General features: G+C 38.6%; 1 protein-coding gene across 2 annotated transcripts in view; it reads left to right on the top strand.

Annotated features, from left to right (window-relative positions):
* The first annotated feature begins 515 nt into the window (after nucleotides 1-515).
* tnn (tenascin N) overlaps nucleotides 516-22883 on the top strand; it is a 51043-nt gene continuing 28675 nt past the window's right edge. The window contains exons 1-4 of one of the 2 annotated variants that reach the window (XM_085254716.1): nucleotides 516-526; nucleotides 17743-17951; nucleotides 18042-18233; nucleotides 18352-18819. In XM_085254716.1, the coding sequence (XP_085110842.1) occupies nucleotides 17756-17951; nucleotides 18042-18233; nucleotides 18352-18819 (856 nt within the window). In that variant the 5' untranslated portion in view covers nucleotides 516-526; nucleotides 17743-17755. Of the gene's footprint in view, nucleotides 527-8490; nucleotides 8627-17742; nucleotides 17952-18041; nucleotides 18234-18351; nucleotides 18820-22883 lie in introns of those variants that run through there. The other variant, XM_085254715.1, reaches the window with a different exon arrangement.

Below are 22883 nucleotides of genomic sequence, written 5' to 3'. Positions count from 1 at the left end.
AAAGTTTAGTAATGTTGAGTAAACAGTTTGATGTTCTTGCTGAAAGTTAAAAGAAGGGATGACTAACAATGCTATTCTGAGCTAACCTGTTAGCTTAGCATAGCATAAAAAACAAGAAACTGAGTTTTTCTGTAGAGTTCTTGCAGTTTCCATTATTTAGTTTAATATCTATTTGATTGACTTAATTAGATAGAGCTTCAGAGGTGCTGGTATGTGCGTTTTGATACCTTTAGGCAGACCCAAAAACACCCATCAGAGTTTATGCTAAGCTATTTCTGTGTCGCAGATCTTATACTTTTGTATATAAACTTGCATTTTCTTTTAGCTTCCTGGCAGGTATTCTATACATAGCCAACGTTTCTGTACTAACCTATGTATAGAATACCTGCCAGGAAGTTAAAAGAAAATGCAAGTTTATATACAAAAGTATAAGATCTGCGACACAGAAATAGCTTAGTTCAGCTTGAGCATTATTCAAGCTAACTGAATGAAGAGTGAGGTGGACAGTCTTTGAAAGGTGTACCAGGTGAGCATTTTTATGTACTTTGTTAACCCTTTTTGTGTCTACACTTAGGTTAGTACAGAAACGTTGGCTAAGTGTAGACACAAAGGTCTTTCTGTGTCTCAGATCTCATACTTTTGTACAAAAACATACCTTTCTGAATCTATAGTAAGTATTGCTACATGCAATGTACCACAAGCAATACAAGTGGTCTGCAGTCATAATGTTGTATGATGACTATCCTTAATAGTCACCACCTTACTGGAAAGGAGACAATGAGCCAATTTTCAGCGAGCAGGAGGAAGATATATGGTCAGCAAATGCATCCATTTATATGTGTTAAATTGTCATTGTCACTGTATAATATTTTAATATTACAACATATTTATTGAATATAATATAAAATGAAGCAAACTTCATAAAGAGTTGAACTATACTTTTGGTCAACCAAAGATGTCACAGCCACCAATATTAGGAGAGCAGTTGTTTTCTAATTTATTATATCAAATTTATAACTGCAAACTCATTTTCTAGTAAGTGCGCAGATTTGCAAATATGGAATTAAAAAAAAAAAAAAAACCTAAAATTTTTATATAGCTTTGGATTAAATGATGTCGTATGTATTAATAAATAATGTTGTCATAAGCTCAGTTAATGTCATCTTTGGCATGTTTTATGTATCAGGGTACTTGCAAGAGAGTATTGGAGCAGCTTAAAAAATATTTTGCAAGATTTTTCTTCCAAGAATTACATGATTATGCTGACAGCTGCTATTTATCTTGGCTGTAAGTGAAAACAGTGAAAAAAGGTAGCCATCAAATTGAATCCAAAATCTGTTTAAGGGAATATGGCAGGACGGAAGATCCTGACATCAACACTTTATGATTTCTAGACACAGAATATTACCTAAATCTGTCTTAACCTTAACCCTTGTATGGTGTTCGGGTCTGTGAGACCCGTGTTCAGTTTTTTTCAAAAGAAAAATTAAACAATTAATTATTTTTTCACGTGTAAATGTGTTGTGTCTTTCCACTCACTCCACTTGATTATAACTGATTTATTTATAACATTTTATATAAAAGAAAAACGAGAAGCACATTAATTCATAAATGTGATCTAACAAAGGTAAAGGGAAAAAATTAACCATGTTTGCTGTTCATATGTCTTGTAATTGGGATGAAGTAAACATCTGTTGAGTAATTTAACATAAAATTGTTTGATAGTGTTAATTTGGAAAGCCAAAACTCTAGCGGGTCCACCAGACCCATGAACACTGGCTGAGTAACAAAAATACGAACACCACACAAGGGTTAAGTGAAACCCTGATTCAAGGCTTGCGGGTAAGACACAGAAAAATACTAACATTTCATGCTCTTGCAGAACTAAATTAGTAACACTCTATAACCACCATCAAAAAAGTCTTTGTGTTATGAGGATGTGCAGTTATGACGCTTTTTATTTTATCCTCTTATTGCTCTTCTTCCAAAGCTTCCTGCCACAGAATGTTGCCTTTTTTATGATTTTAATGCTGTTTTGGGAATTAAGAAATATTGCTGCTAATATTTTTTTATTATTGTTGTTTTAAGTGTTATACATTAGTCTTGTTATGATCCTTGCTCATCTGTGAAAGATACATAACAACTAGCCACCAGAAAGGCCAAAAGAATGCTTTTTAGCTTACTTTAAAAAAGTAAAGCTGTTATGGAACGGCTGTGTGCAGGCAGGAAAAGGACCCAAAGTGCAGACTCCGGAGACAAATGTGAACTTAAACAGCTTTAATGCTGAACTCAAAAGGGTAACAAGGCTGGTGAATGGACAGGTGAACAAGGTCCCGACTGGCGTGTGAAAGGAGAGGAGGTCCATAGCAGCGTAGAGGCAGGTGGAGAGTGTGTGTCTTGCTGAAGCAGCGATGGGGAAGATTTAGTGAGTGAGAGAGCAAGCTCACCAGCACTGACTTGCTCTCTCCAACTTAGTGTCCTTAGCAAACTGAGTAAGCTGAGGGTTATGCCTAATGATGGCATCTACTGTACTTAGCCCGACTGCCATAGTCCGTAAATCCTGTGACTGGGCAATGCGGTTGAGCAGACTCACCATCCGCATTATCTCGGCGTTGAACTCCGAGGAAAAAGAGTCTGTGGGGTCCATGTTCTGGTCGCGATCTTCTGTTATGTGAAGGTTGTGTGCAGGCAGGAAAAGGACACAAAGTGCAGACTCCAGAGACAAACGTGAACTCAAAAGGGTAACAAAACTGAGACTACAAAACACACTTACACAGCCCGAACACACAGCAAGATAAGGGTAGATCACAACATAGACACAGAGAAACACAGGGCTTAAATACACAGAGGGAGCAATCAGGGAATGGGTAACAGGAGGGAAACACAGCTGGGGCAAATCAGGCCTAACGAAACAGGGGAAGCAAAACCAGATACATTAACATCAGACATGGGTCGTGTCCAAATTCCTGAGGCCGCATTTGTAGACCTATTACGTCACAGCGACGCGCCGAAGGCTGTCCAAATTCGTAGACTCCTCCGAATGTAGCCAACAAATGCGTCCTCCTTTTCCCCGAATTTTAAGGATGGGTCGGGTGTGTCCTTCGTGGCCTACCATATCCCAGAATTCATAGCGCGGCCCAGCCAAACTCCAGTTTCCAACAATGGCGGCCGCTACTAAGTTTTAAAATTACTCATACTAATCTTTCTGGGTCACAAAATAAACTTTTAACATTTTTTCAGGCGAGGAAGTAGCTGTGTAAACATCAAATATCTGCTCGGTTTATCAAGATATCGCATATTTGCAAAAGTGCTTCGACGTTTTCGGAGGTGTCTGCTACCCACCAGCTCGATAGCTAGCCGGGAGCTCGAGGGTTACTGATGCGGCCGAGAACGGCACAACTCCCGGCACATCATTTTCAGATCACCGCGGACTTTCGCTGCTCGGGTTAAACGTAATATATAAGTCACTTAGACAACCTAAAAATGTTATTGTTGGGCTTTTTTCAGTGTTTTGTTTGTTTGTGAGTAAATCGGTTTGGCTGAGATTAAAGTTATTAGATAAGATTAGATAAAATAAAACTTTATTAATCCCCTGGGTGGGTTCCTCCTTGGTTTTTACACAGCTGACTAAACGTCAAACAGAAAACTGATTAAACAGAAGTATGAGACAGTCGAGAATTTACGCCAGTGTCCTGTTATATTTTAGATAGCAAGGAGCAGACGGCTGAGTTTATTAAACTCCACCGAGACAGCGGTGACGCTAATCAGAAGGCTAGACCGTCCAATTTCACGGCCGTTTACTTCCGGCCTGCCCGACCTTCTGAGGACCCGGCCCACGTAGACCGCGAAGGCCGGGTCCTCAGGAGGATGCAGCCCATGAATTTGGACACGACCATGGACCTTCAAAATAAAGCAGGAAACAACACAGACTGAACTAAAGACACAGACTCACACGCAGGGACTGCAACAGAGGAAACCGAGACGTAAACCATAAGACAGAACACAGACAAAGAAACCAAAGACTAGAAATGATAACTAATATAATAAACTCAAACATGGGTCAACGACCCAGGCGTCCTAACAAAAGCATCATAAAAAAATGTTTGTGGTTTGACAATTCTCTTGTTTTTGCTACACCTTGTGACAGAAATGTTACCTGTCAGTTCAATCAAGCGTACTAACAGAGAATCTCACGTACTGTAATGTCAGCTGCAACAAAATATGTCTGTCTTCACATAATCTCATAATGATTTCTCACCGTGTGCTTGAAACTCATATTTGCACTTGTTTTAAAAACATGAGGAAAAAATGCAAACCACAAGCCATGACTAATCCTGCTTACCAGACCCTATCCTAATTGAAAAATAACTGCGATGTTAAAGCCAAGATTTTCCACTGTCATGAACAAAACACAAAGTAAGGTTATTGCTGTTGTTGTTTTCAGGCATTGTTTTTGAATTGTCTCCATTATTAAGCTCAGGTTGAAGATGAGGAGTTTCCATGTCCAATTAGGCAGACTAGACTAGTACTTTTATATTTCTTACCTTCAGAAAGCTTTCATTTACATCTTTCATATTACATGTCAACGTACACACACAGGGCGAATGAGAATTGACATACACCCTGATGCATTTTTATCCCATGCAGGCTAACTCATTTGAGGACCAGAGGTGCGTGGGTTCTTCTAAAGACAGTTCAGAGTTTTTCTTTTTTCCCAAAGAAATAATACAGAACAGGAGCAAAGACATGCATCGCATTAAAGAAACCATAAAATGAAATTAATCCTGCTGGGAAAAGTTCTTTTACATCTGCTGTTAGTGTGGCGTATATTTCCCAGCATGGGAAAAATTCACAGTGTACAAAAATGCAAAATTTAAACGGTCACACCGTCAACTTTTATAGTGACATGCATGAAATAGTTTCTCTTTGTCCTATGAAGCTATGCAAATCTCATCACCTCCCACACAGCATGCCCCCACAACAAAGCGTATGGATAGACTTTAAAGTTCCATTTGCAGACTTTTTTGTAACATTTATGCATCCAAAAGATGGAGGTCTTTCTTGTTTTGATATTAAATAGATTTGTGAATTAAAAATGAGAAGAAGTTGATTGTTACGTTTTAGTATTAAAGTCCGTTCAGATACTTTTGTCTGACTCTTTCTTTACAAAATCCTTGAAAGCAATTGCTAACAAACAGAAAATGACTCAGAAGAAGTTGCAATTTTTGTAATAAGTACAGAGGAAAGCAACGAAAACTGTTTCCATCGTTAGGAAGCAGTTATGCCATTTATGATGCACTGAATTTACCAAAATCAGTCGCTTGTTAAGGGGTTTGTCAGCAGAAACACAACAGTAATGCTTCATGACATTTAGAGCTAAATTTTTGGCAAGTGAATCTTTGCATGCATGCCCCTGATTGTGACATTTGTTGTGTTCCTACAAACACAATTTAAGAGAAGGAACATTTCATGCAGTGCTAAATGACCAAAGGTAAAAAGACCTGATAATAATGGTGTTACAGTATTGCCTACTGTAATACATGGTTCAGTGTGTAACCTCTAGTTGATTTCTCTGACTCGTCACACTTTTCACAATAAATACTACGTTACCATGTATGTTGCTTATTATAACATATTTAAATTTAACATTACATTTGAGCTTTTGTTATACTTTATTCTGCTCCATAAAATGTCCAATAGTTTGATAACAACAATGGTTATTTTAAAATAAACCCATTGTCTCTATATGAGGTCATACTTTTGGTTCAAAGATAATGCATAGTTTCAAATTCAAATTCAAATTCAAATTCAAATTCAAATTTTTATTTGTCACGTACACAGTCATACACAGTACGATATGTAGTGAAATGCTCGTGACCTAAAGAAATGCTCGTGACCTAAAGAAAACAAAAAAGGAAAAGGCTATGAATAAGAAAGGAAATAAATATGAAAAATTAAAAAGGGTAAATTTAACTAGGAAGGAATAAAATAGTTTTTATACTTATCGAGTCCAAACAATCTCAAATAGCTAAGAGAACTTTAAATAAATACATCGCAAACAAGATCTCCAGTCTCAGGAGGTTAAAATTAGAATGGCATTAGGGAAAATGTGTTTTTCTTCCATGCTAATGAGAAGCTAGATACCACTCCAATCAATTTGATACTATAGCCACAAGCTATAGGGCTTAGTACAACAAATACTGCAGATGCAGGAGAAATACTCTAAATTTAGCGGAGGAAATACCAAATAAATGGATTATCTCCCAGAAAGAAAACAAATATGTATATGTTCTCTCTGGGATGTCTATGGCCATACGAGACACAAGAGGCAGTTTTTAAAAGAAGTATTTTTTGTCATTGGGGATATCAGATCAGACTCTTTTTTTTCTTCCATACAAATCTTATTCTCATGATTTTACTCTGCACTCTGACGAAATTAATTAAAAAAAACCCTGATTCATATCTACATATGCCTTTTTCTAATAACAAGGACCGAAGAGCTTTGTATGAGTTGAAAGGAATCTTTCAGCTTGATAAAAAGAAAGTCAAGACAACTTAATTAATCACTGTTGGCTTTACTCTGGAGGCATAGTGTAATTGAAAGTGTCCTAGATTCACAGTTGTCTGCTAATGCAAGTTTGAAAGAGGGCTAGAAAGCCCTGTTATAGAACCAAATCTAAGGCTCAGCAACACATACTGATGTTCCAAGGTTACGTCTTAACTTCTGGAAGAAAGGTAAATTCTCTGTAATGACTACGCCATTATTGAGCATATGGTGAGCCATTCATCTCTGTCCATTATCCAGGGAGGAGTTTGCCACTAACGGCACCAGAGATACCGCTGCTGAAGGACAGATGTTATCTTTCAGTAGCTATGCTGTCTTTAAGTGACAATAATACTATCATTGGTCTTTTTAGTTATTTGGAAAATATTGCTATTTATATATATGCTATTTAAAAAAACAAAACAAAAGAAAAAAACCTGACCCATTCATCAACAGCAAACCCACAGTGAATTTTTATAGAGTTAACTACTTATATACTTATGACCTTATATATTTATATGGGAGACTGAATTTACATCATTATTTAAAGGAGACTATTTGTTATTTCTAAGTCATTATTCTTTCTCAAGAGTTGCCCAGAATTCCAGTTTTTGAGGAAACATTTTATATTCGTGATGACATACATGGTGCAACAAGTGCTGCTTAAATAGACAAACCTGCTCAGATTGAGCACCTAATTGTGCAGTTGTACCATGTTAACATATCTATAGATCTGTATAGATCTGTGGATCTTCAGGGAGGAGGTGGATGATGAAACCGAACGAGGGAGTGAATATTTGGTGTGGGATATTCAGTCTGATCCAAATCGAATTCTGGGGTCCTCGTGTGTGAATATGTAAAATAAAAAGTAGAAAGCAAAGGTGAAAACATGTGATCACAGGTCTCTGTGCCCCAAAGACATCTGACACCTTACTTATGTCAGCTTAAAGCTGTCATCCGTGACACACGGGGTCTTCAGTAACAGTTGCAGTGTTAACGGGTGATGTGTTTTCTGCCCTCGCTTGTATGGATGCACTTAGCTTTTGCATTTTATTCTGTGCTAACAGGAAACATCTTGAAACGCAGTACTTTTTCATTGCATGTTTTAAAGTGATGACAGTCTGAGGAGGCAGGTTTTTAAAGCTTGTGGTTTTTTCTGTCGGCTTGAAAGAGTTAGCGTTGCTATGTGTCTTCACAGTATGCTTAGCGGTGGCCCGTTTCACAGAAATAAATTGAAAAGGAAAATAACGTGAGAAATATTTCAGAGAGAAGAATATGTAAGTTTTAAATCACATCAAGACTTTGGGGTTTCTAATTGCCAGTCATCCAACCAACAGCAAAGTGATTATTATCACTCAAGAACTCATCCCCAAGACAATATTTTTTCCAGGAAATATCCCTGTCTTTCCTTTTCTTTTCATTTAATGTTACACAATCTGTATGCCACTGCTATATCCATGCCATTTTAAATATCCCCCCCCCCCTTTAGTTCTTCTTGTATATTCTTGTGCACAATTTTGACACTTAAGTTGTTTTCTTCTTCTAACCTAAACCCACTCAGAGTTTTTCTTGGCTTCAGTTTTGCCCCTTTTGACCCAACCTCTACTCAGTTATTGTGTCTTAAATGCTACCATCTCTGCTATAGAGATTAAATTTAACTCCCGCTGCTGGCTCTCTGCTAGCGTAACTAAACTCACACAGGGAGGAAAAAATAAAGGAACGAGAGTGTTGAGACGAATGAGAACTATGAGTGATAAGAGCCACGAGGTAAACAGAAGTAAATGCAACTCATTATCTCCTTCTCTTGTCCCCCATTTTTGTTTTAATCACTTGAGCGGATGGGGGAGAGCAGACACTCCCCAACTAACTGCCCATTGGCCTACAGGCATTTAGAGGAGATTTTAACAGTTGTAGAGGGAGGGAGGGAGAGAGTGCTGGCAGTGCAGAGATCCTTGACTCGTTGGCCCTGGCCTGTCAGCAGGTGGTAGAGAGAGAGTTGCTGAGTGACACTCGGTCCGTCAGAGAAAAGTCAGAAAGAAGAAAGGTAGAAAGGAGAGAAAGTTAACAAAGCTCCCCCCAAGGGTAAGACATATTCATATTCTTTTCATTTTTAAGTGCCATTTCTAACTTAGATACGTTAACTATATGCTCCTTTTCTTTTTTGGAGGATTCAAATATTGCTTCACTCTTGCTTAGGATATTTTTATTTGTGCATTTCTTTTTGTCTGTTCTACCTTCCTTTAGCCTTTCCCTTATTTTTAGAACCCTGTTTACCTCTTTTTTACTCAGAAGGTTTGAGGGGCAATAATGAGACATGACAGCAAATGAGCTAAAGTGAGACCCAGAATTTATCAAGTGTCCCAGGACTGAAGCTGTTCTTGCGTTAGTCTGGGCTTGCTTTGCAGGACTTGGTTTAAGAGAAGGTTTTGTAAAACTTGGTAAGCGATACAGACTGATTTATGATGATATTTGACACGATCAACAACTTCCTGTGAGCATTTCATGCTTAATTTGCATAATCAAAGCATACTTAGTGTATTTCATTGAAATATGAAGAACATGCGTTCAGGTAAACATTTATAAATTAAAAAAAATAAATAGACAGATCGTCGTAACGTAGTATAAATGTGATCAGTGTGATTATTTTCCCATCAGAGTAACTGTGACAGCCTCAGTTTTTCTAACGGTGTATTAAAAATATTAATTTCATATCATGAATATGATTGTTGTCATGACAATCCCGTGCTGTTTGACAATGAAGCTGCCATCATAGATTTTCCTCTATGATAATAACAAAAATTATTAGTATTCAATTATGTGCTGAGGTGAGAAATGTTCTCGCAGGACTGTTGATCCAGTAGATTTACCTTTAATGCTACTGTACTGGCACCGCGAATTCACAGAAGCCCTCGCAAAATGAGCTACAGATGTGGGCCTTGAGCCATGCAAAATGATAGAGAGAGAGAGAGACCCACAACCCTGAGTGGGTGGCTTATAAAATGTGTTCACATTGCATAATGTTACTGCTTTCATGGAAACATCAGTCATTTTATTTACTCAAACCGCCTGAAAATGACCTTACTGCAAAGCTACTGAAAACACTTTTATTTTTAGAAAAGCTAATCTATGTCAGGTATTTAGCTGCTTTATTATTGCCTTTTCACTGGGTTCTTCTGTCAGCCCACTGAGGGGAATTAAGTCTCTGCGGTTCTGATGAAGCGAGGTCCTTATCGAGGTCTCCTTGTGGTCTATGTATCAGTAGGAGACAGACAGAATCGTGAAGATATGAGCTCTGCTCTCAGACGATAATTGCTTTCAGCTTTGTTTTATTCATTTTCGTTTCCATGTTCTGTCTGCGAGTTGCCATGTGTGAAAGGAAGAGAAGAAGGGAGAGGAACGTCTAGAAGTTTGCAACCACACATGAGGCACGACCTTACCTCTTCTCATCCTCCGGCTTGTCGGTTTGTTCCATAGAGATTAGTCAAAAGTTGAAATCCGGTGAAACAGTCAGCCTTTTGTCTGATATTTAATGGCTCTCTAGAGAGGATAGGGCAAATGTGCAAAGACTGACCGGGTCTTATTCTACTTCACGTTTCTCTCTCGGAGTCTGTATTCCCGATACAAGCTTTCCTCTGCAGCTGTTTGTTTTTCTTTTTATGTGCAGTTGCCTTTTCTCCTCTTTCTCTGTATTCTTGTGGCCGATTGTTTAACACGGTGAGGTTTCAAAGGCTTTGACAGAGAAACACACAAATGCACAATCATCCCTCACAGCTTGTCAAGCAGCCTTTAGTGAAAGGTGTCTGCCAGTCCAGACAGTCTTGTCTCAGGTCGAATACATTTCTCTTGTTACCGTTGGAGGGCTCCTCCACTGCTTCTGGAGGCCATAAATACCAAGTTTCATAAACAGGACACAGATGGGCAGAGTGAACAAATATTATATCAGCAAACACTACTAACACAGCGTTGCTTTCAAAGGAAAGTCATTGTCAGGAAGGACCGTGTTTACGAACACTCTGAATTAGGTTTGTGTTGGCTTGAAAGCCATAATGAAATGCCGAATGACCCATGTGGAAAGCCCATCGGTTTCCCTGCTTTATCCTGCAGTCTAGAGTCATTACTGGCAGTCAGCTGAATTATGTTTCCAAATCAACTGGACGCCAAAGCCAGAAAGCTCACTTTTACAATAATCGAAAATATATCATGGTTTATGTCATGGCAGATATTGAATTCTACACCTTTATTTAGATCCCATCTGTTTCATTCATTGATATTTAATCTTGCCTGTCAGTTTACTTTTAATCACCCCCTCTTCCACTTGTCCATTAGTGGAGTGAATGATTGGTACCTAATAAATCATAACGGCGTATTTGTTCTATACTGTCCTTCACATTTATACATTCATATGCCAATTATCCATCATCCATCTTCTATTTCTCTCACAGACTGTAAATTAAGATGGGATTAGTCACTCTGATGTCAACCAGCAGTACTGAAACATCTACATTAGTGTTTTGGCTTCCTCATTGTTGCCTTTTGGAGCCAAAAGTAACCATATTTGGATGACAGGGAGTTGTTATGTGACTTTAATAAGGTAGGTGAGTTAATAAAATACTTGAATTTCAAACAGCAAAACTGGAACCCACAGTCTGCACTACAAAGCGTACAAAAAATTTCCTATGCTACAAAATGGACAGCAGTTCGGTAAGTTGAATTAGGAAGGTGAGGCCTCGCGGACAGTACCTTTCAATCAAAACACATCACTAGCTTTATGGAAAGTCCAACAGGATGAGTTGCAAAGAAAAAAAAGGTAAAATTAGCTATAGATAACATTTTGTAACAGGCTTTAAACCTGCCTGTGTTTCAGAGCTGAAAGTGCATCAATGTGCACGCTTACAAAGAAGGTCTGGAAAATGAAAAATATGAAAACACTGAACAAACTAATGTTTTCACTTATAATTACAGTACCATCTGGAAATTCCAGTCTTTTTAAAATAGACTAGCTCCTGATATTTTAGGTTTTTTGTGGTCCAACTGTTCAGATTTGCTCAAACCAGCATGAAAGTTGAATCAAAATAGCAATATTTTCATTTATGACACTGAGAATTTGATGTTAAACGGACTATACATGTTTTATGGTGCAATACTGTGAAACCCTAGATTACAAATTATATAACTTTCAAAACTTGACACAATTACTCTTCGCAGTGTGATTTGTTTTATTAGTGTGTGCTCAAATACGAGACTTACACAGAACTGCTTTAACTTTTTAAATACATAATTCAACTAGCCAGTCCTCAGACCTTTTTTGAAGCAGCTATCTCAAATTACAGATCGAAATTTAACATTACAATCAGAAAGACCTGTGAAAATTTCAGGGTTCTATCTTTAATACTTTTTGAGTGATTCATGTTCAAACATGACCTCAGATGTCAATGAAAAAAAAAGAAAAGAAAAGAAAAAGAAAGAAGGTGGGTAGATGAGACTTAGGACAAAAATAAATACAAATACTACAAAAACAGTGTAACATATGAAACTAAAATTTCACAGCAAGCAATATACTGCATGTGTCCAAACTTTGAGCAGTAACATTTTTTGTGCAAAATGGTCAAGCAGTGTTGGAACCAACACTTTTCAAAGAACTGCAGTTTTGTCACACTGTAGCACTGGCTCCGTTTTGTTTGTTTTTTTTAGCCCAACTGGTGTCCATCCATCCATCCATCCATCCATCCATCCATCCATCCATTCAAATGTAACTGCCCCACTTCCCTCTTTATCCCATTTCCTTTCTCCATTAATTCCTCCATCTGTCTGTCTTTCCAACATGAGGACAGTCTCAGCAGTCAGACACGACCCTGTGCTATGCTTGGAAAGTCACACTGCAATCTCCTCCAAGAGAAATAAGAAAAGGCCTTGAAAAAGGCAAGCATCAAATAAAACCTTGACAGGGAGCTATAAACATGCTTGTTAAGCATCTCTGTGAGCCCGTGCTCAGTGCTATTACACACCATACTATACCATCTGTAATGTGGCTAACTGCTAGAGTGTCAGTGATTCCAACACACAACTCTCCATCACTTCTTCTCTTACCTATTCACTCTCCCTCACCCACTGATCCATCTGATTCTCGATCCTGTTTTCCGCTCTCCATACCCCTCACTTTATTTCCATTTTCCTGTCTTAAGGCCTTAATCTCAGTTTTACAAGCCTAAGATTTGGCCATTGACAAAAGACCTTCTAAGGTCTAGTTTTTCACCACAGCATAGGGTAAAAGACACAGCATGTCTGTGATGTCATAGCTTGGATTGTTTGCACAGGCACCGGTCTCTGACCTCAAGCCTTTGACCAGCAGTAGTTAAATACACAGCTAAAATAACCAAGCTGGATATACTGAGTTTGAACTGGTCATGATAATTACACGTGCATTTGCCTCCCTAAAAAAAGCACTGGGAATTCTGAATCACAAACCTACTTGAGTTGTGTGCATTCATTTGAGCTAGAACTCATATTCCAGCACTTAACTCAAAATAAAATGTGTTGACTCGATGAAGAGAAGCTTTCCACTTTAGAGTTTGAAAATATGTCACGTATAACAGCATGTAACTCAACTGTAACTCAAAATGTCAGATATTGTCATATTCTCAGTTTCCTGGGATCCCTGCTTAGATTATATGTTAATCTGATAATGGTGTCATCGTGGTATTGGCAGGTTTTTAGTTCTGCTTGTTGACAACTTAATATTCTGGCCAATGCTCTCTCTCAATGTCTAATGGGATTTTAAGTATTAGTTTCTCTGTCTGCACATTATTTTTTAACTTTTCCAGCTGTTTTAGTCTTTGATGCTCAAAGAGAAAATGTTTTGATAGATTTCCAAGTCATTCATTGTTTCCACTTCAAAATTTCACATTTTGAGCAAACACAGGAATAAATCTCAAAATAAGAGAGCTGTTTTTGCCCAGTTCTTAGAGTTTATAATTTATAGTAAAGTTGAGCTAAAACACTGAAATAAAACTGAATAATAGTTATTTTTGTATATCGTGACATGCCGGAAAAGCCTGAGAAATATTTGCTGGTTTTATTTGTGCAGTAGTATATTTGGTCCTGTATTGGACCCAGTGGAGCCACTCAGTTTACATGAATAGTATAGGCCTGTGAGACTGAAGCCATGTATACACTCTGAAAGCTGCTGTTTCAGCTCCTCCCCCTTTAAGCAAACCTGATTGGCTGCCCCTCATAAGCAGAGGGTGGGGTTGCTGTGCTCACAACCAGAGCTGTATGTCTGACCATAGTAAGGAAATTTTGGTTCATATGGATTATTTGCACATACGCTGACCTCAGTAATTAAAACTTTATTTTGCATTTATCAAGCATGACACCGTTTCTCCTTCTTTCTTCTTCACTTGATTAGAGGTTTTGTGTTTCCATAGACCACATGAGCTCAGCACAGTTAGCTCATGTGTTCCTTCAAGCCACCTTTTAAACTTTTGTACCATAAGGTTTAATTCAAACCAAAGTCCGGCAAAAGGGCTATTGAAGCTTAAGCAGGATTTCTATTTTGAAAGCATGTAATTTAGCTTCCCGGGGAAGCCGCTGCAAGGTTTTAAGTTCACATGACATCACTGTCATTAGACACAATGACATCATCACCGAGGACAAGCTTCTGCATTCGCTGAAGCTTTGAAATGCCTGACTGAGCACAATTTATGGTTTGCGATCTCTGCCAAAGTGATGACTATTCACTTTCTACTGCCACACTGTGGAATGAGAGCTCCATTACGACACACACATGGTGACACAATGGTTCAGGTTTCTTGTGATTAAATATACAGTAGTCTGCCCCAGTGAATCTAATGTAACTTATGTATTTCTGTCCTCAGCTCTGTATAAGACACTGTTGAAGGTACAAATCTGTGCCTTTGTCAGCCACGAGACACAGGTTCAGTCAGGCGCAACAACAGACGCCTACAGTTTCAGGGGTTTGTTACACACAGTTATTGCCAAAGATACAGTCTGTACAAAATGTATAGTCCAGCACTAAAAAACAGATGGGATATTTCATCTCCATATGCTTTTGCTCATGCCAATGTGAGAGTCCTCGAAGTAAATTTGATGTACCTCACACTGAGCTGTGAGGTGTTTAACGTTATTGTCTTTGATTTCAAACACAGACTAGCAGGCAACTGTCTGGAGGGCCCAAGACTCCTAGGCCCCCCAGTATGAGATATAATTTCTGTTTGACTAACCACACACGCACGAATTCTGCTTTAAAAACTGGTTTTAAGAGATTTGGTGTTTAAGTTGGATTTTTCTCTTATGTTCTAAAATAATGTTCTGTTCAAAAAAGTACATCCTTTTTCAATTACAAGGTTTTACATGTCAGTTCATTATAAAATCAAGCCAAAATACAGAAGCAGCATATGAAAAATTAAGTCCACACTTTCTGCTTAACAATATGAACTCAGAACACAATCCGTCCACCTATAAGCTGTTGAATCATGGGGTATGCTTAATTTTTCACTTATAGCTCATGCATTTTGGCTTAAATAAATAACTACAACAAAAACAACAACACAGCTTGATTTTAAAACCTACTCAGAATGAGCTTATTTTTTTTTATGTGCTGATATGTAAAACTACAATTCCCTTTTCTGTGACTGTATGAACAAGACAAAGCTGATACCATTGGAGTTTCGTTTTTTTTATAATAATGGATTGGATTTATATAGCGCTTTTCAAGGCACCCAAAGCACTTTACGATACCACTATTCATTCACTCTCACACACTGGTAGAGGCAAGCTACAGTTGTAGCCACAGCTGCTCTGGGGCAGACTGACAGAAGCGAGGCTGCCATATCGCGCCATTGGCCCCTCTGGCCAACACCAGTAGGGTAAAGTGTCTTGCCCAAGGACACAACGACCAGGACAGAGAGCCCAGGGATCGAACCGGCGACCTTCCGGTTACAGATGCGATTCCCAACCCCCTGAGCCACGGTCACCCGTATGCTTGAAGATATGTAAGATGCAGCACTGTTGTTAAAGGGAAGATGATTATGAGGTAGTTAGTATTTTTTTCCAAGCTTAGCTAATAAGTTCTACCACATTTTGTACTCTTTTCATAAGAAGACTTTTTTGTACACGTATAATTCAGAAGGGAGTACCCCCACACACATGAAGAAAAACTGTCTGCCATGTTTCCATGGGCTTCCTCACACTCCTGGGATCTTCAGACCATAGAACACACACGTCGAGTCCATATCCAGTCATTGTTAGACTATGTGCAACCTCTGCTAACAGAGTCCATGTCAGTTCTTTAAGACACTTCATGACATTTTCCAAATCTTGCCGGGCCAAAGGCAACAAATTCTAATGGTAAAAAGATATATTCAGAGGGAGTTTTGAAACTGAAGATCTAGTAACAATTTTACAGCTGGTCCTTATCCAGTGATTGTGTATAGGGAAAATGGTTATGGGGTAACTGTGTGTCACAAGATGAACGAAGTAGGTGGAGTAACAAAGTATGACAGCTTAACCAAACTTGCCAGCAACAAACTCTCAGACTGAAAGTGAACAAGTTCCCGAATGTTGATTTTATTTTTGCATGTCAGAGCTGTTTTATATGTTGAAACATAAAAAATAAGTTGCACAAATACACTGTTAGAAAAAACAAATCCTAAAAAAACGGTAATATTCCGGCTGCTGGGCGCCAAAATACTACCGTAAAATAACAGAAAATAACTTTCTCATGAAAATACAGTTATTTTCAGTAATGAAAATACAGTTTGTTGTGTGTGCTAATTTTACATGGGATTCTGCCTTTTCCAAGTGCTGGTCAATGAATGTGGCAATATGAATCATAATACGTAAATGTACAGAAATATACAGTTAACAGTTGGTTTAAATAATAATGGATTGCCCTGGGACAGACTGACAGAGGCAAGGCTGCCATATCGCACCATCGGCCATCACCAGTAGGTGAAGAGTCTTGACCACGGACACAATACCAAGAGTGTCGAAGCTGGGGCTCGAACCGGCAACCTTCTGGTCACAAGGCGAACTGCCAACTCTTGAGCCACGATGGCCCTAAATGGCAATGATAATAATACTTATGTGATGTAACACAAGCTTATAGGAATCATGTTATATACTTTTCCATAGCATTACATTTGAATTCAACAGTTCAATCTTTCAAATAACGGACAGATATTTGTGAGATCATGATTTGTGAATGTATTTTAACAATCTAAATATGCATATGTACAGACAGATACATTTAATAATCATGACAATTATGTTTTATTACATTACAGTGATTTAACATTAATTTACATTTGAAATGTCTATCACAGTCTATTTACGTAACTTTAGAAGAACAGAACAAAACTGTAAAATGCACAGTAAAATACTTTTATATTAGGATTTTTTCCTACAGTGCTGCCATACCCGCGACCTTGTGGTTGTTAGTTCACATTCATTGGCCGATGCTTAGCGTCATGTTATTATGTGTCCCAACATCCAATGGCATGTCACATTGTTTCCATGGCCACACCCCAGGTGCAGAGGCCTATTTCTGTTCAGGAATGTGGTGAATACTTTGAGATTTATATTAATTGCAATTCCTACCTCTACATTTATTATTTAAAATATATAATTAGCACAGCATGGCCGTGCAATGTTTTATATGTTTTTTTTTAGTTTTTATTCCTATTAATTATATTTTCACTTGTTACCTCTGAATTATTGAATCAGATCTAGATGACATGAAATTTTTAGCAAAATTATAATTCAAATACTCATTTAATTATTGATTATTCTCATTAATTTTCGATCATTTTATATATTTTTCCATAGTATTACATTTAATAATAATAATGGATTGGATTTATATAGCGCTTTTCAAGGCACCCAAAGCGCTTTACATTTGAATTTAACAGATCATTCTCTCACATAACAGACAAATATTTGTGAAATTATGATACATTTCTGAATGTATTTTTACAATCTAAATATGCATGTGTACTAAAAAATATATTTAAAAAACAAGTAAATTGTGTTTTACTATATTTACAGTGATGTTATGTTATTTTACCTTTGACATGTAAAATCACAGTCTACTTATGTAAATTTAATGATATTCTAGAAAGACAGTACAAAACTGTAAAATATACAGTAAGATACTTTGACATTACTATTTTTTGGAACAGTGTACCACTAGCAATGACCGCTAGACCCCTGTGGAGGGCCCTGTGCCTGCTGGCCCTACTCTGCACATGGTCACGCACAAGTTCTGCTGACACCCAGCCAGACCCCTCAGCTGCAGAGCAGGAAGTCACCTTGAGCCACATCTATAAAATTGACATCCCGGGGAGCATCAGCTGCAACCTACAACACATATCAACACAGGATGAAACAGGTCATAAGAAAGATATAACTGAGAGATTAAGAGTGAAGAGCAACAGATAGGTGTAGCAGCATGAACTTAACAAAGATATCCATTTTGCAGGTCTGCAGATGGAGACCACAAAAAATGGAAACAATGACATTATCTTCAGACACAACATCAAGCTGCAGTCACCCAGATGTGACTGCGAGGAGTCGGAAAGCTTTAAGTCTTTGCTTTACAGAGTCAATGGACTCGAAGAAGAAGTCAACTACCTTAAGACCCAGTGTGCACAGGGATGCTGTGGTGCTGCAGGTAGGCCATGACATGACATGATAGACTAGGCTGCTGGGGACTTTCCATGATGAACTGAACGTTTCTTCTTCACTCACTTCTTTTCACTCCCGCTGTGTTGGCGTATCTCTTTATCAAGGCGTGGACAAAAGCTGTAGTGGCCATGGTACCTACCAACACGACACCTGCAGCTGCCTCTGTAACGTAGGATGGGAAGGCCCCGACTGTTCTGAATCCTCCTGCCCAGATGAGTGCAACGACAATGGCAGATGCGTAGATGGCCGGTGCGTCTGCCATGAGGGCTACACCGGAGAAGACTGCAGTGAGCTGACATGTCCAGACAACTGCAATGACAATGGCCAATGCGTGGATGGCCAGTGCGTGTGCTATGAGGGCTACACCGGAGAAGACTGCAGCGAACTGACCTGTCCAAACAACTGCAATGACAAGGGCCAGTGTGTAGACGGGAAATGTGTGTGCTTCTCACACTTCGCTGGTGAGGATTGCAGCAACCAGAAGTGTCCCAATGACTGCACAGATAATGGCCAGTGTGTGAACGGCAAGTGCATCTGTGATGACGGCTTTTACGGGGAGGACTGTTCGTTAGGTAAGCTTAACATGATTTCTGTTGATGCTTTGCAAACTTTAACACAAGGGCGTCAAACTTAAGGCCCGGTGGCCCGAATCGGCCTGGCAGCGACTCCAATCTGGCCCAGTGGACGGCTTGAAAATGTGAAGAAGGACATAGGAAGACATTTACTGAAATTTAATAAAAACCTTTTCAGTAATCTGACACATTTATCATATAGCTTCACTCATCCAGCCTACTAAAGATCAAAGTAACTAAAAGACATAGCTTGGGGAGTTTTGCAGAAAAATCACAGTTAAAAAAAAAGAAGAAGTGAACTTTGTGTGCATCGAGGTGTGGATATTAACTTTATGTGACCCAAACTTGCATTTTTCACTTGAGACTGAAAAGTCACATTTCTACAGTCACCTCTATGGCACTAACATTAACCTGAGAATTTTAAGTGCTATGTCACGAAGCTCGGATGCTACAAGCAGCTCAGGGACCGTTAAAAAATATAACACTTGGCCCTAATGACCTGTTCACCTTCATATAAATTTCCATATGCATCCTTTTAGTAGCATTTTCATGCCCAGACTGAATGATTCTCAAGAGCCAAAGCAGTGCAGTCTGGGCTTTAATCATCTATCTCCTACCATCTGTGTGATTCATGTACAAGTGTCCAGGGTCATACATCAACTGAATGGCAATTACCTTACAAGTAATATCAAGTCATATTCATATAGGTGCAGCTACAGGGCAGAAAAAGCTTTTCAACCAGCCTGTTTTAGTATTTGCTGTTACATCTTGCCATCAGCCGCTTAAGATCCCTGCTCAACAGCTGCACCTTGCTCTGCTAAAAAAAACGAAAGAAGATATTTTTACTAAAATTAAACTAGTCATTGGAGCCCAGCTGTTATCTTCACAGCTTTCTTCACAGCCCCTATAGCCTCCTCCACTGGCTCTGTACTTTTTGGTACAGTAATGACCTGCAGCAGAGTCCCTGATGGTGCTTGAACTTTAAGAGCTGCCTCAAAAGCCAGTAAACCCCTACAGTTAACTATTAGCCAGCTCAGTGATGCTCAAGAGTTTCTGACCAAACCTACTATGGAATTCAAAACATATCTCCCGACAGTTATTTCAGAGATATCAGGCGACGGGGCGCTTTCAGTGGGCTGACCTGATGACCACTGCATTTTTGGCCTCCAGACAACCTATAACATCAGGTCACATAATACCACAGAAATATAAGAATACCCATCAGTCTTTCAGGGCTTCATCTGGCTTTTACCCTGCAGAAGAATCTCACCTTTCCTGATAAATGCACTGCTCGCCAAATCACTGTTACTGTGCTGCCCGAGGAGCAGAGTACAAAATTGCATTTTACAGCAATTTAAGGCCAGGAAAGCAGAAACGTGAGCAGCAGCTGCCAGGCATGAGCACTGAATTCCCACTGTGACAGTCAATTCTGCAGAGATATTGAACATTTGGCTGCAAGTGAATGGCACTTTTATTTTTTCATAGCATTGATCTCTTACATTTGAAATAGTATTCTATTTATATGCTAACATCTGTCTATGGTTGTCTTGGCATGTTTTTCCTCTGTATTTAATCAAGAGCACAAAGCATGTGTTTTAAAGCCCTTTTTTTTAAAAGTCAACTGGATCCATCAAATGCAGCTCCGTGAACCATAAATGTTTCAGACTTCACAGTAGCAGGTCAGAAATGTCAAACCGTAGATGACGATTCCATTTCTTCAAGCTGTGTTTCATACCACAGAGGTAGAGAACAGATCTGTAGCTTCGTGTTTAGGTGCTGTTGAATGGAGTCCAACATCAACAGTGCCACCGTGTCAGAAGAAAAGTCAGGCAAGAAGGGAAAGTGGGAGGTAAGAAAAAAAAAACCCTGTGTTGATTTTAGGTGTTAGCGGTAATAAGAAGGCTGAGAGGAAGAGCACAAAAGCAAAACAGTTGGCGCTTTCTTTGTTTTATGTGGCTATTTGCCATTTCAACACCTGGCTGATGGATGGCAATCTGTTTTTTGGACGCTGATGGGAACAATACTCTTGAAGTATGGGTTTAGATACAGTTTCTGTCCTTTCCAGTGAGGCACACTTTAATGTTTTCTTTTGTGTTCTTAACCATCAAAGGCAGAAGCCTCATGGCTTAGAAATCAGCAGCCCTTGCACAGTAGGAATAGTTTTCTTAGCCTCAGTTTATGTCAATCCAGAAGATTTAGTAAAAATGCAACCAAATTTAATGAAGTAATCTGAATATAATACAGGTGAGATTATTAAAGCTTTCTCAACATAATGCAGATGGTCTGTATTTAGCTTATTATCCTTTATTTTTTCGCGGCCTCTAAAATGTTTCCTTTTATTATAAAGCACATTTAGAAAAGTTGACTTTAAACCATATTTAGCCATTTTTTCCTTACCAGTTCTCTTTTAATGAGCTGGATCAGGATTTCCTCTAAAATATCAAGCTACAGACAGGAAAGATGATAGCACATAAAAAATCAAATTTCTCAAAGAAGTCCAGACGTGTCGTTTCAGTAAAATTTTCTTCCTCTGATAGCATTTTGCTGATTTTCAAGCCGAAAAGGCAGAAAATCACCATTATTTTCTGCTTTTCCAATCTTATTATGCAAATGTATTCACACCAGCTGTTCTGAAATAATATTTAAGGGCAAAGATGGTTGATAGTCATGCCTGGATTAGCAACAGGAGAATTTTAACTGTTCTTTGATGGAAAAAGACTGCTGCATTTGAAGAAAAACATCGAGCTTCCTGACTTTACCTTGTGGAACAGCATCTAAATCTTATGTGAATTCCTTGCTTGCCAAAGCTATAGTGGACCACATAACCACTCATTTCACATTTCTCATTTTCCCTTGTAATAAGCTTTTACTTGCACGCCATGTTTTGCTTTTTCTTTTTCTTTTTAAAAAAATCTATACAGTCTGCCATTTTATTTCCCTCTATCATACCCACAAAAGCTCACCTTGCCTTTAAAAAGCCTCACTCCCCAACACGGCTGACATGTCGTCTTCTGTGTTTTGGCTGCGGTTTTGGTTTGTTTTTACTCTTAGCTCCCCCACCATGTTTTTCCAGAATGGCCAGAGAAGCACTTTAAAGGAGTCTTTCTTTCCATTTAGAGTAAAAAAACAAAACAAAACACCTATTTTGCCGTGTTCATGATTTGTTGGTTCTTTGACAATCAACTGAAAAAAAAAAGATTTAAGCCTTTTGGTAGATTGAATAAGTGTAGGTGTTATGCAGCACAGTGAAGGTGTTTGTGGGGACTGATAATAGGCTTTATTAGCAAATTCAACATAATGCAAGGCACAAAGAACTGAAATCCAAAGACGAATGTGAGAAACACAAGACAACCAGGAAACACAGGTTGTTAAAATAGATGTCCTGACAGAGCTCACGGCAGGGAAAGCAAAGACAGGAAGTAAAAGCACAAAAAACACACAGGGAAAAACAAAATAAATCAACATTTGGAAACCACAGAGCTGTACTACAGTACAAGGCAAGACTAATAAGATAGCAATTTATGTCAAACTTAAAGTTTTAAAACTTTAAGAAAACCCAGTTTCACAGAGAAAGTTGATAAAAGATCACAATGATATGTGTTATCTCTGTCTAGGGCTTGGGGTTTTGTTGACCCAGCTAACTCGAAGAAAACCTATCTATGTTTAATTTCCTTCATAGTACACCCCCCTCAGGGCCTTGTAGTACGAAGTGAGTTTAGCATATCCAGGTTATGCTTTCATTATCTGTATTCACTTATCCTAACAGTCAGGTGGTGAAGCCCTTGTAGGCTGGGGTCGATTATCCTGACCCTAGCGGTCAAGCTATCAAGCTGTTTATCAACCAGGAGTTTATCAATCTAGTTGGCAAATTCATATGAACGTTGTTGTGTTGGCAGCATCTGTCAAATCAAAAAATATAGCTAAGTGTACGGCAGCAGAGCAACTGCAAAGGAAGCTGAAACCATATTATAGGAACAATATGAAAAGGGCTTAAAGCAGCACAGCTGCTGTAGACAATGCAGTGTTCAGTAATTTAATATTAAACATGTCGTATGAATGTGTGT

Source organism: Mchenga conophoros, linkage group LG18 (genome assembly GCF_057382185.1).
Source record: "Mchenga conophoros isolate Kocher_MC1m ecotype Shallow Benthic linkage group LG18, M_conophoros_male_GT1.1, whole genome shotgun sequence".
NCBI lineage: Eukaryota > Metazoa > Chordata > Actinopteri > Cichliformes > Cichlidae > Mchenga > Mchenga conophoros.
This window is presented reverse-complemented; position numbering and strand designations above follow the sequence as displayed.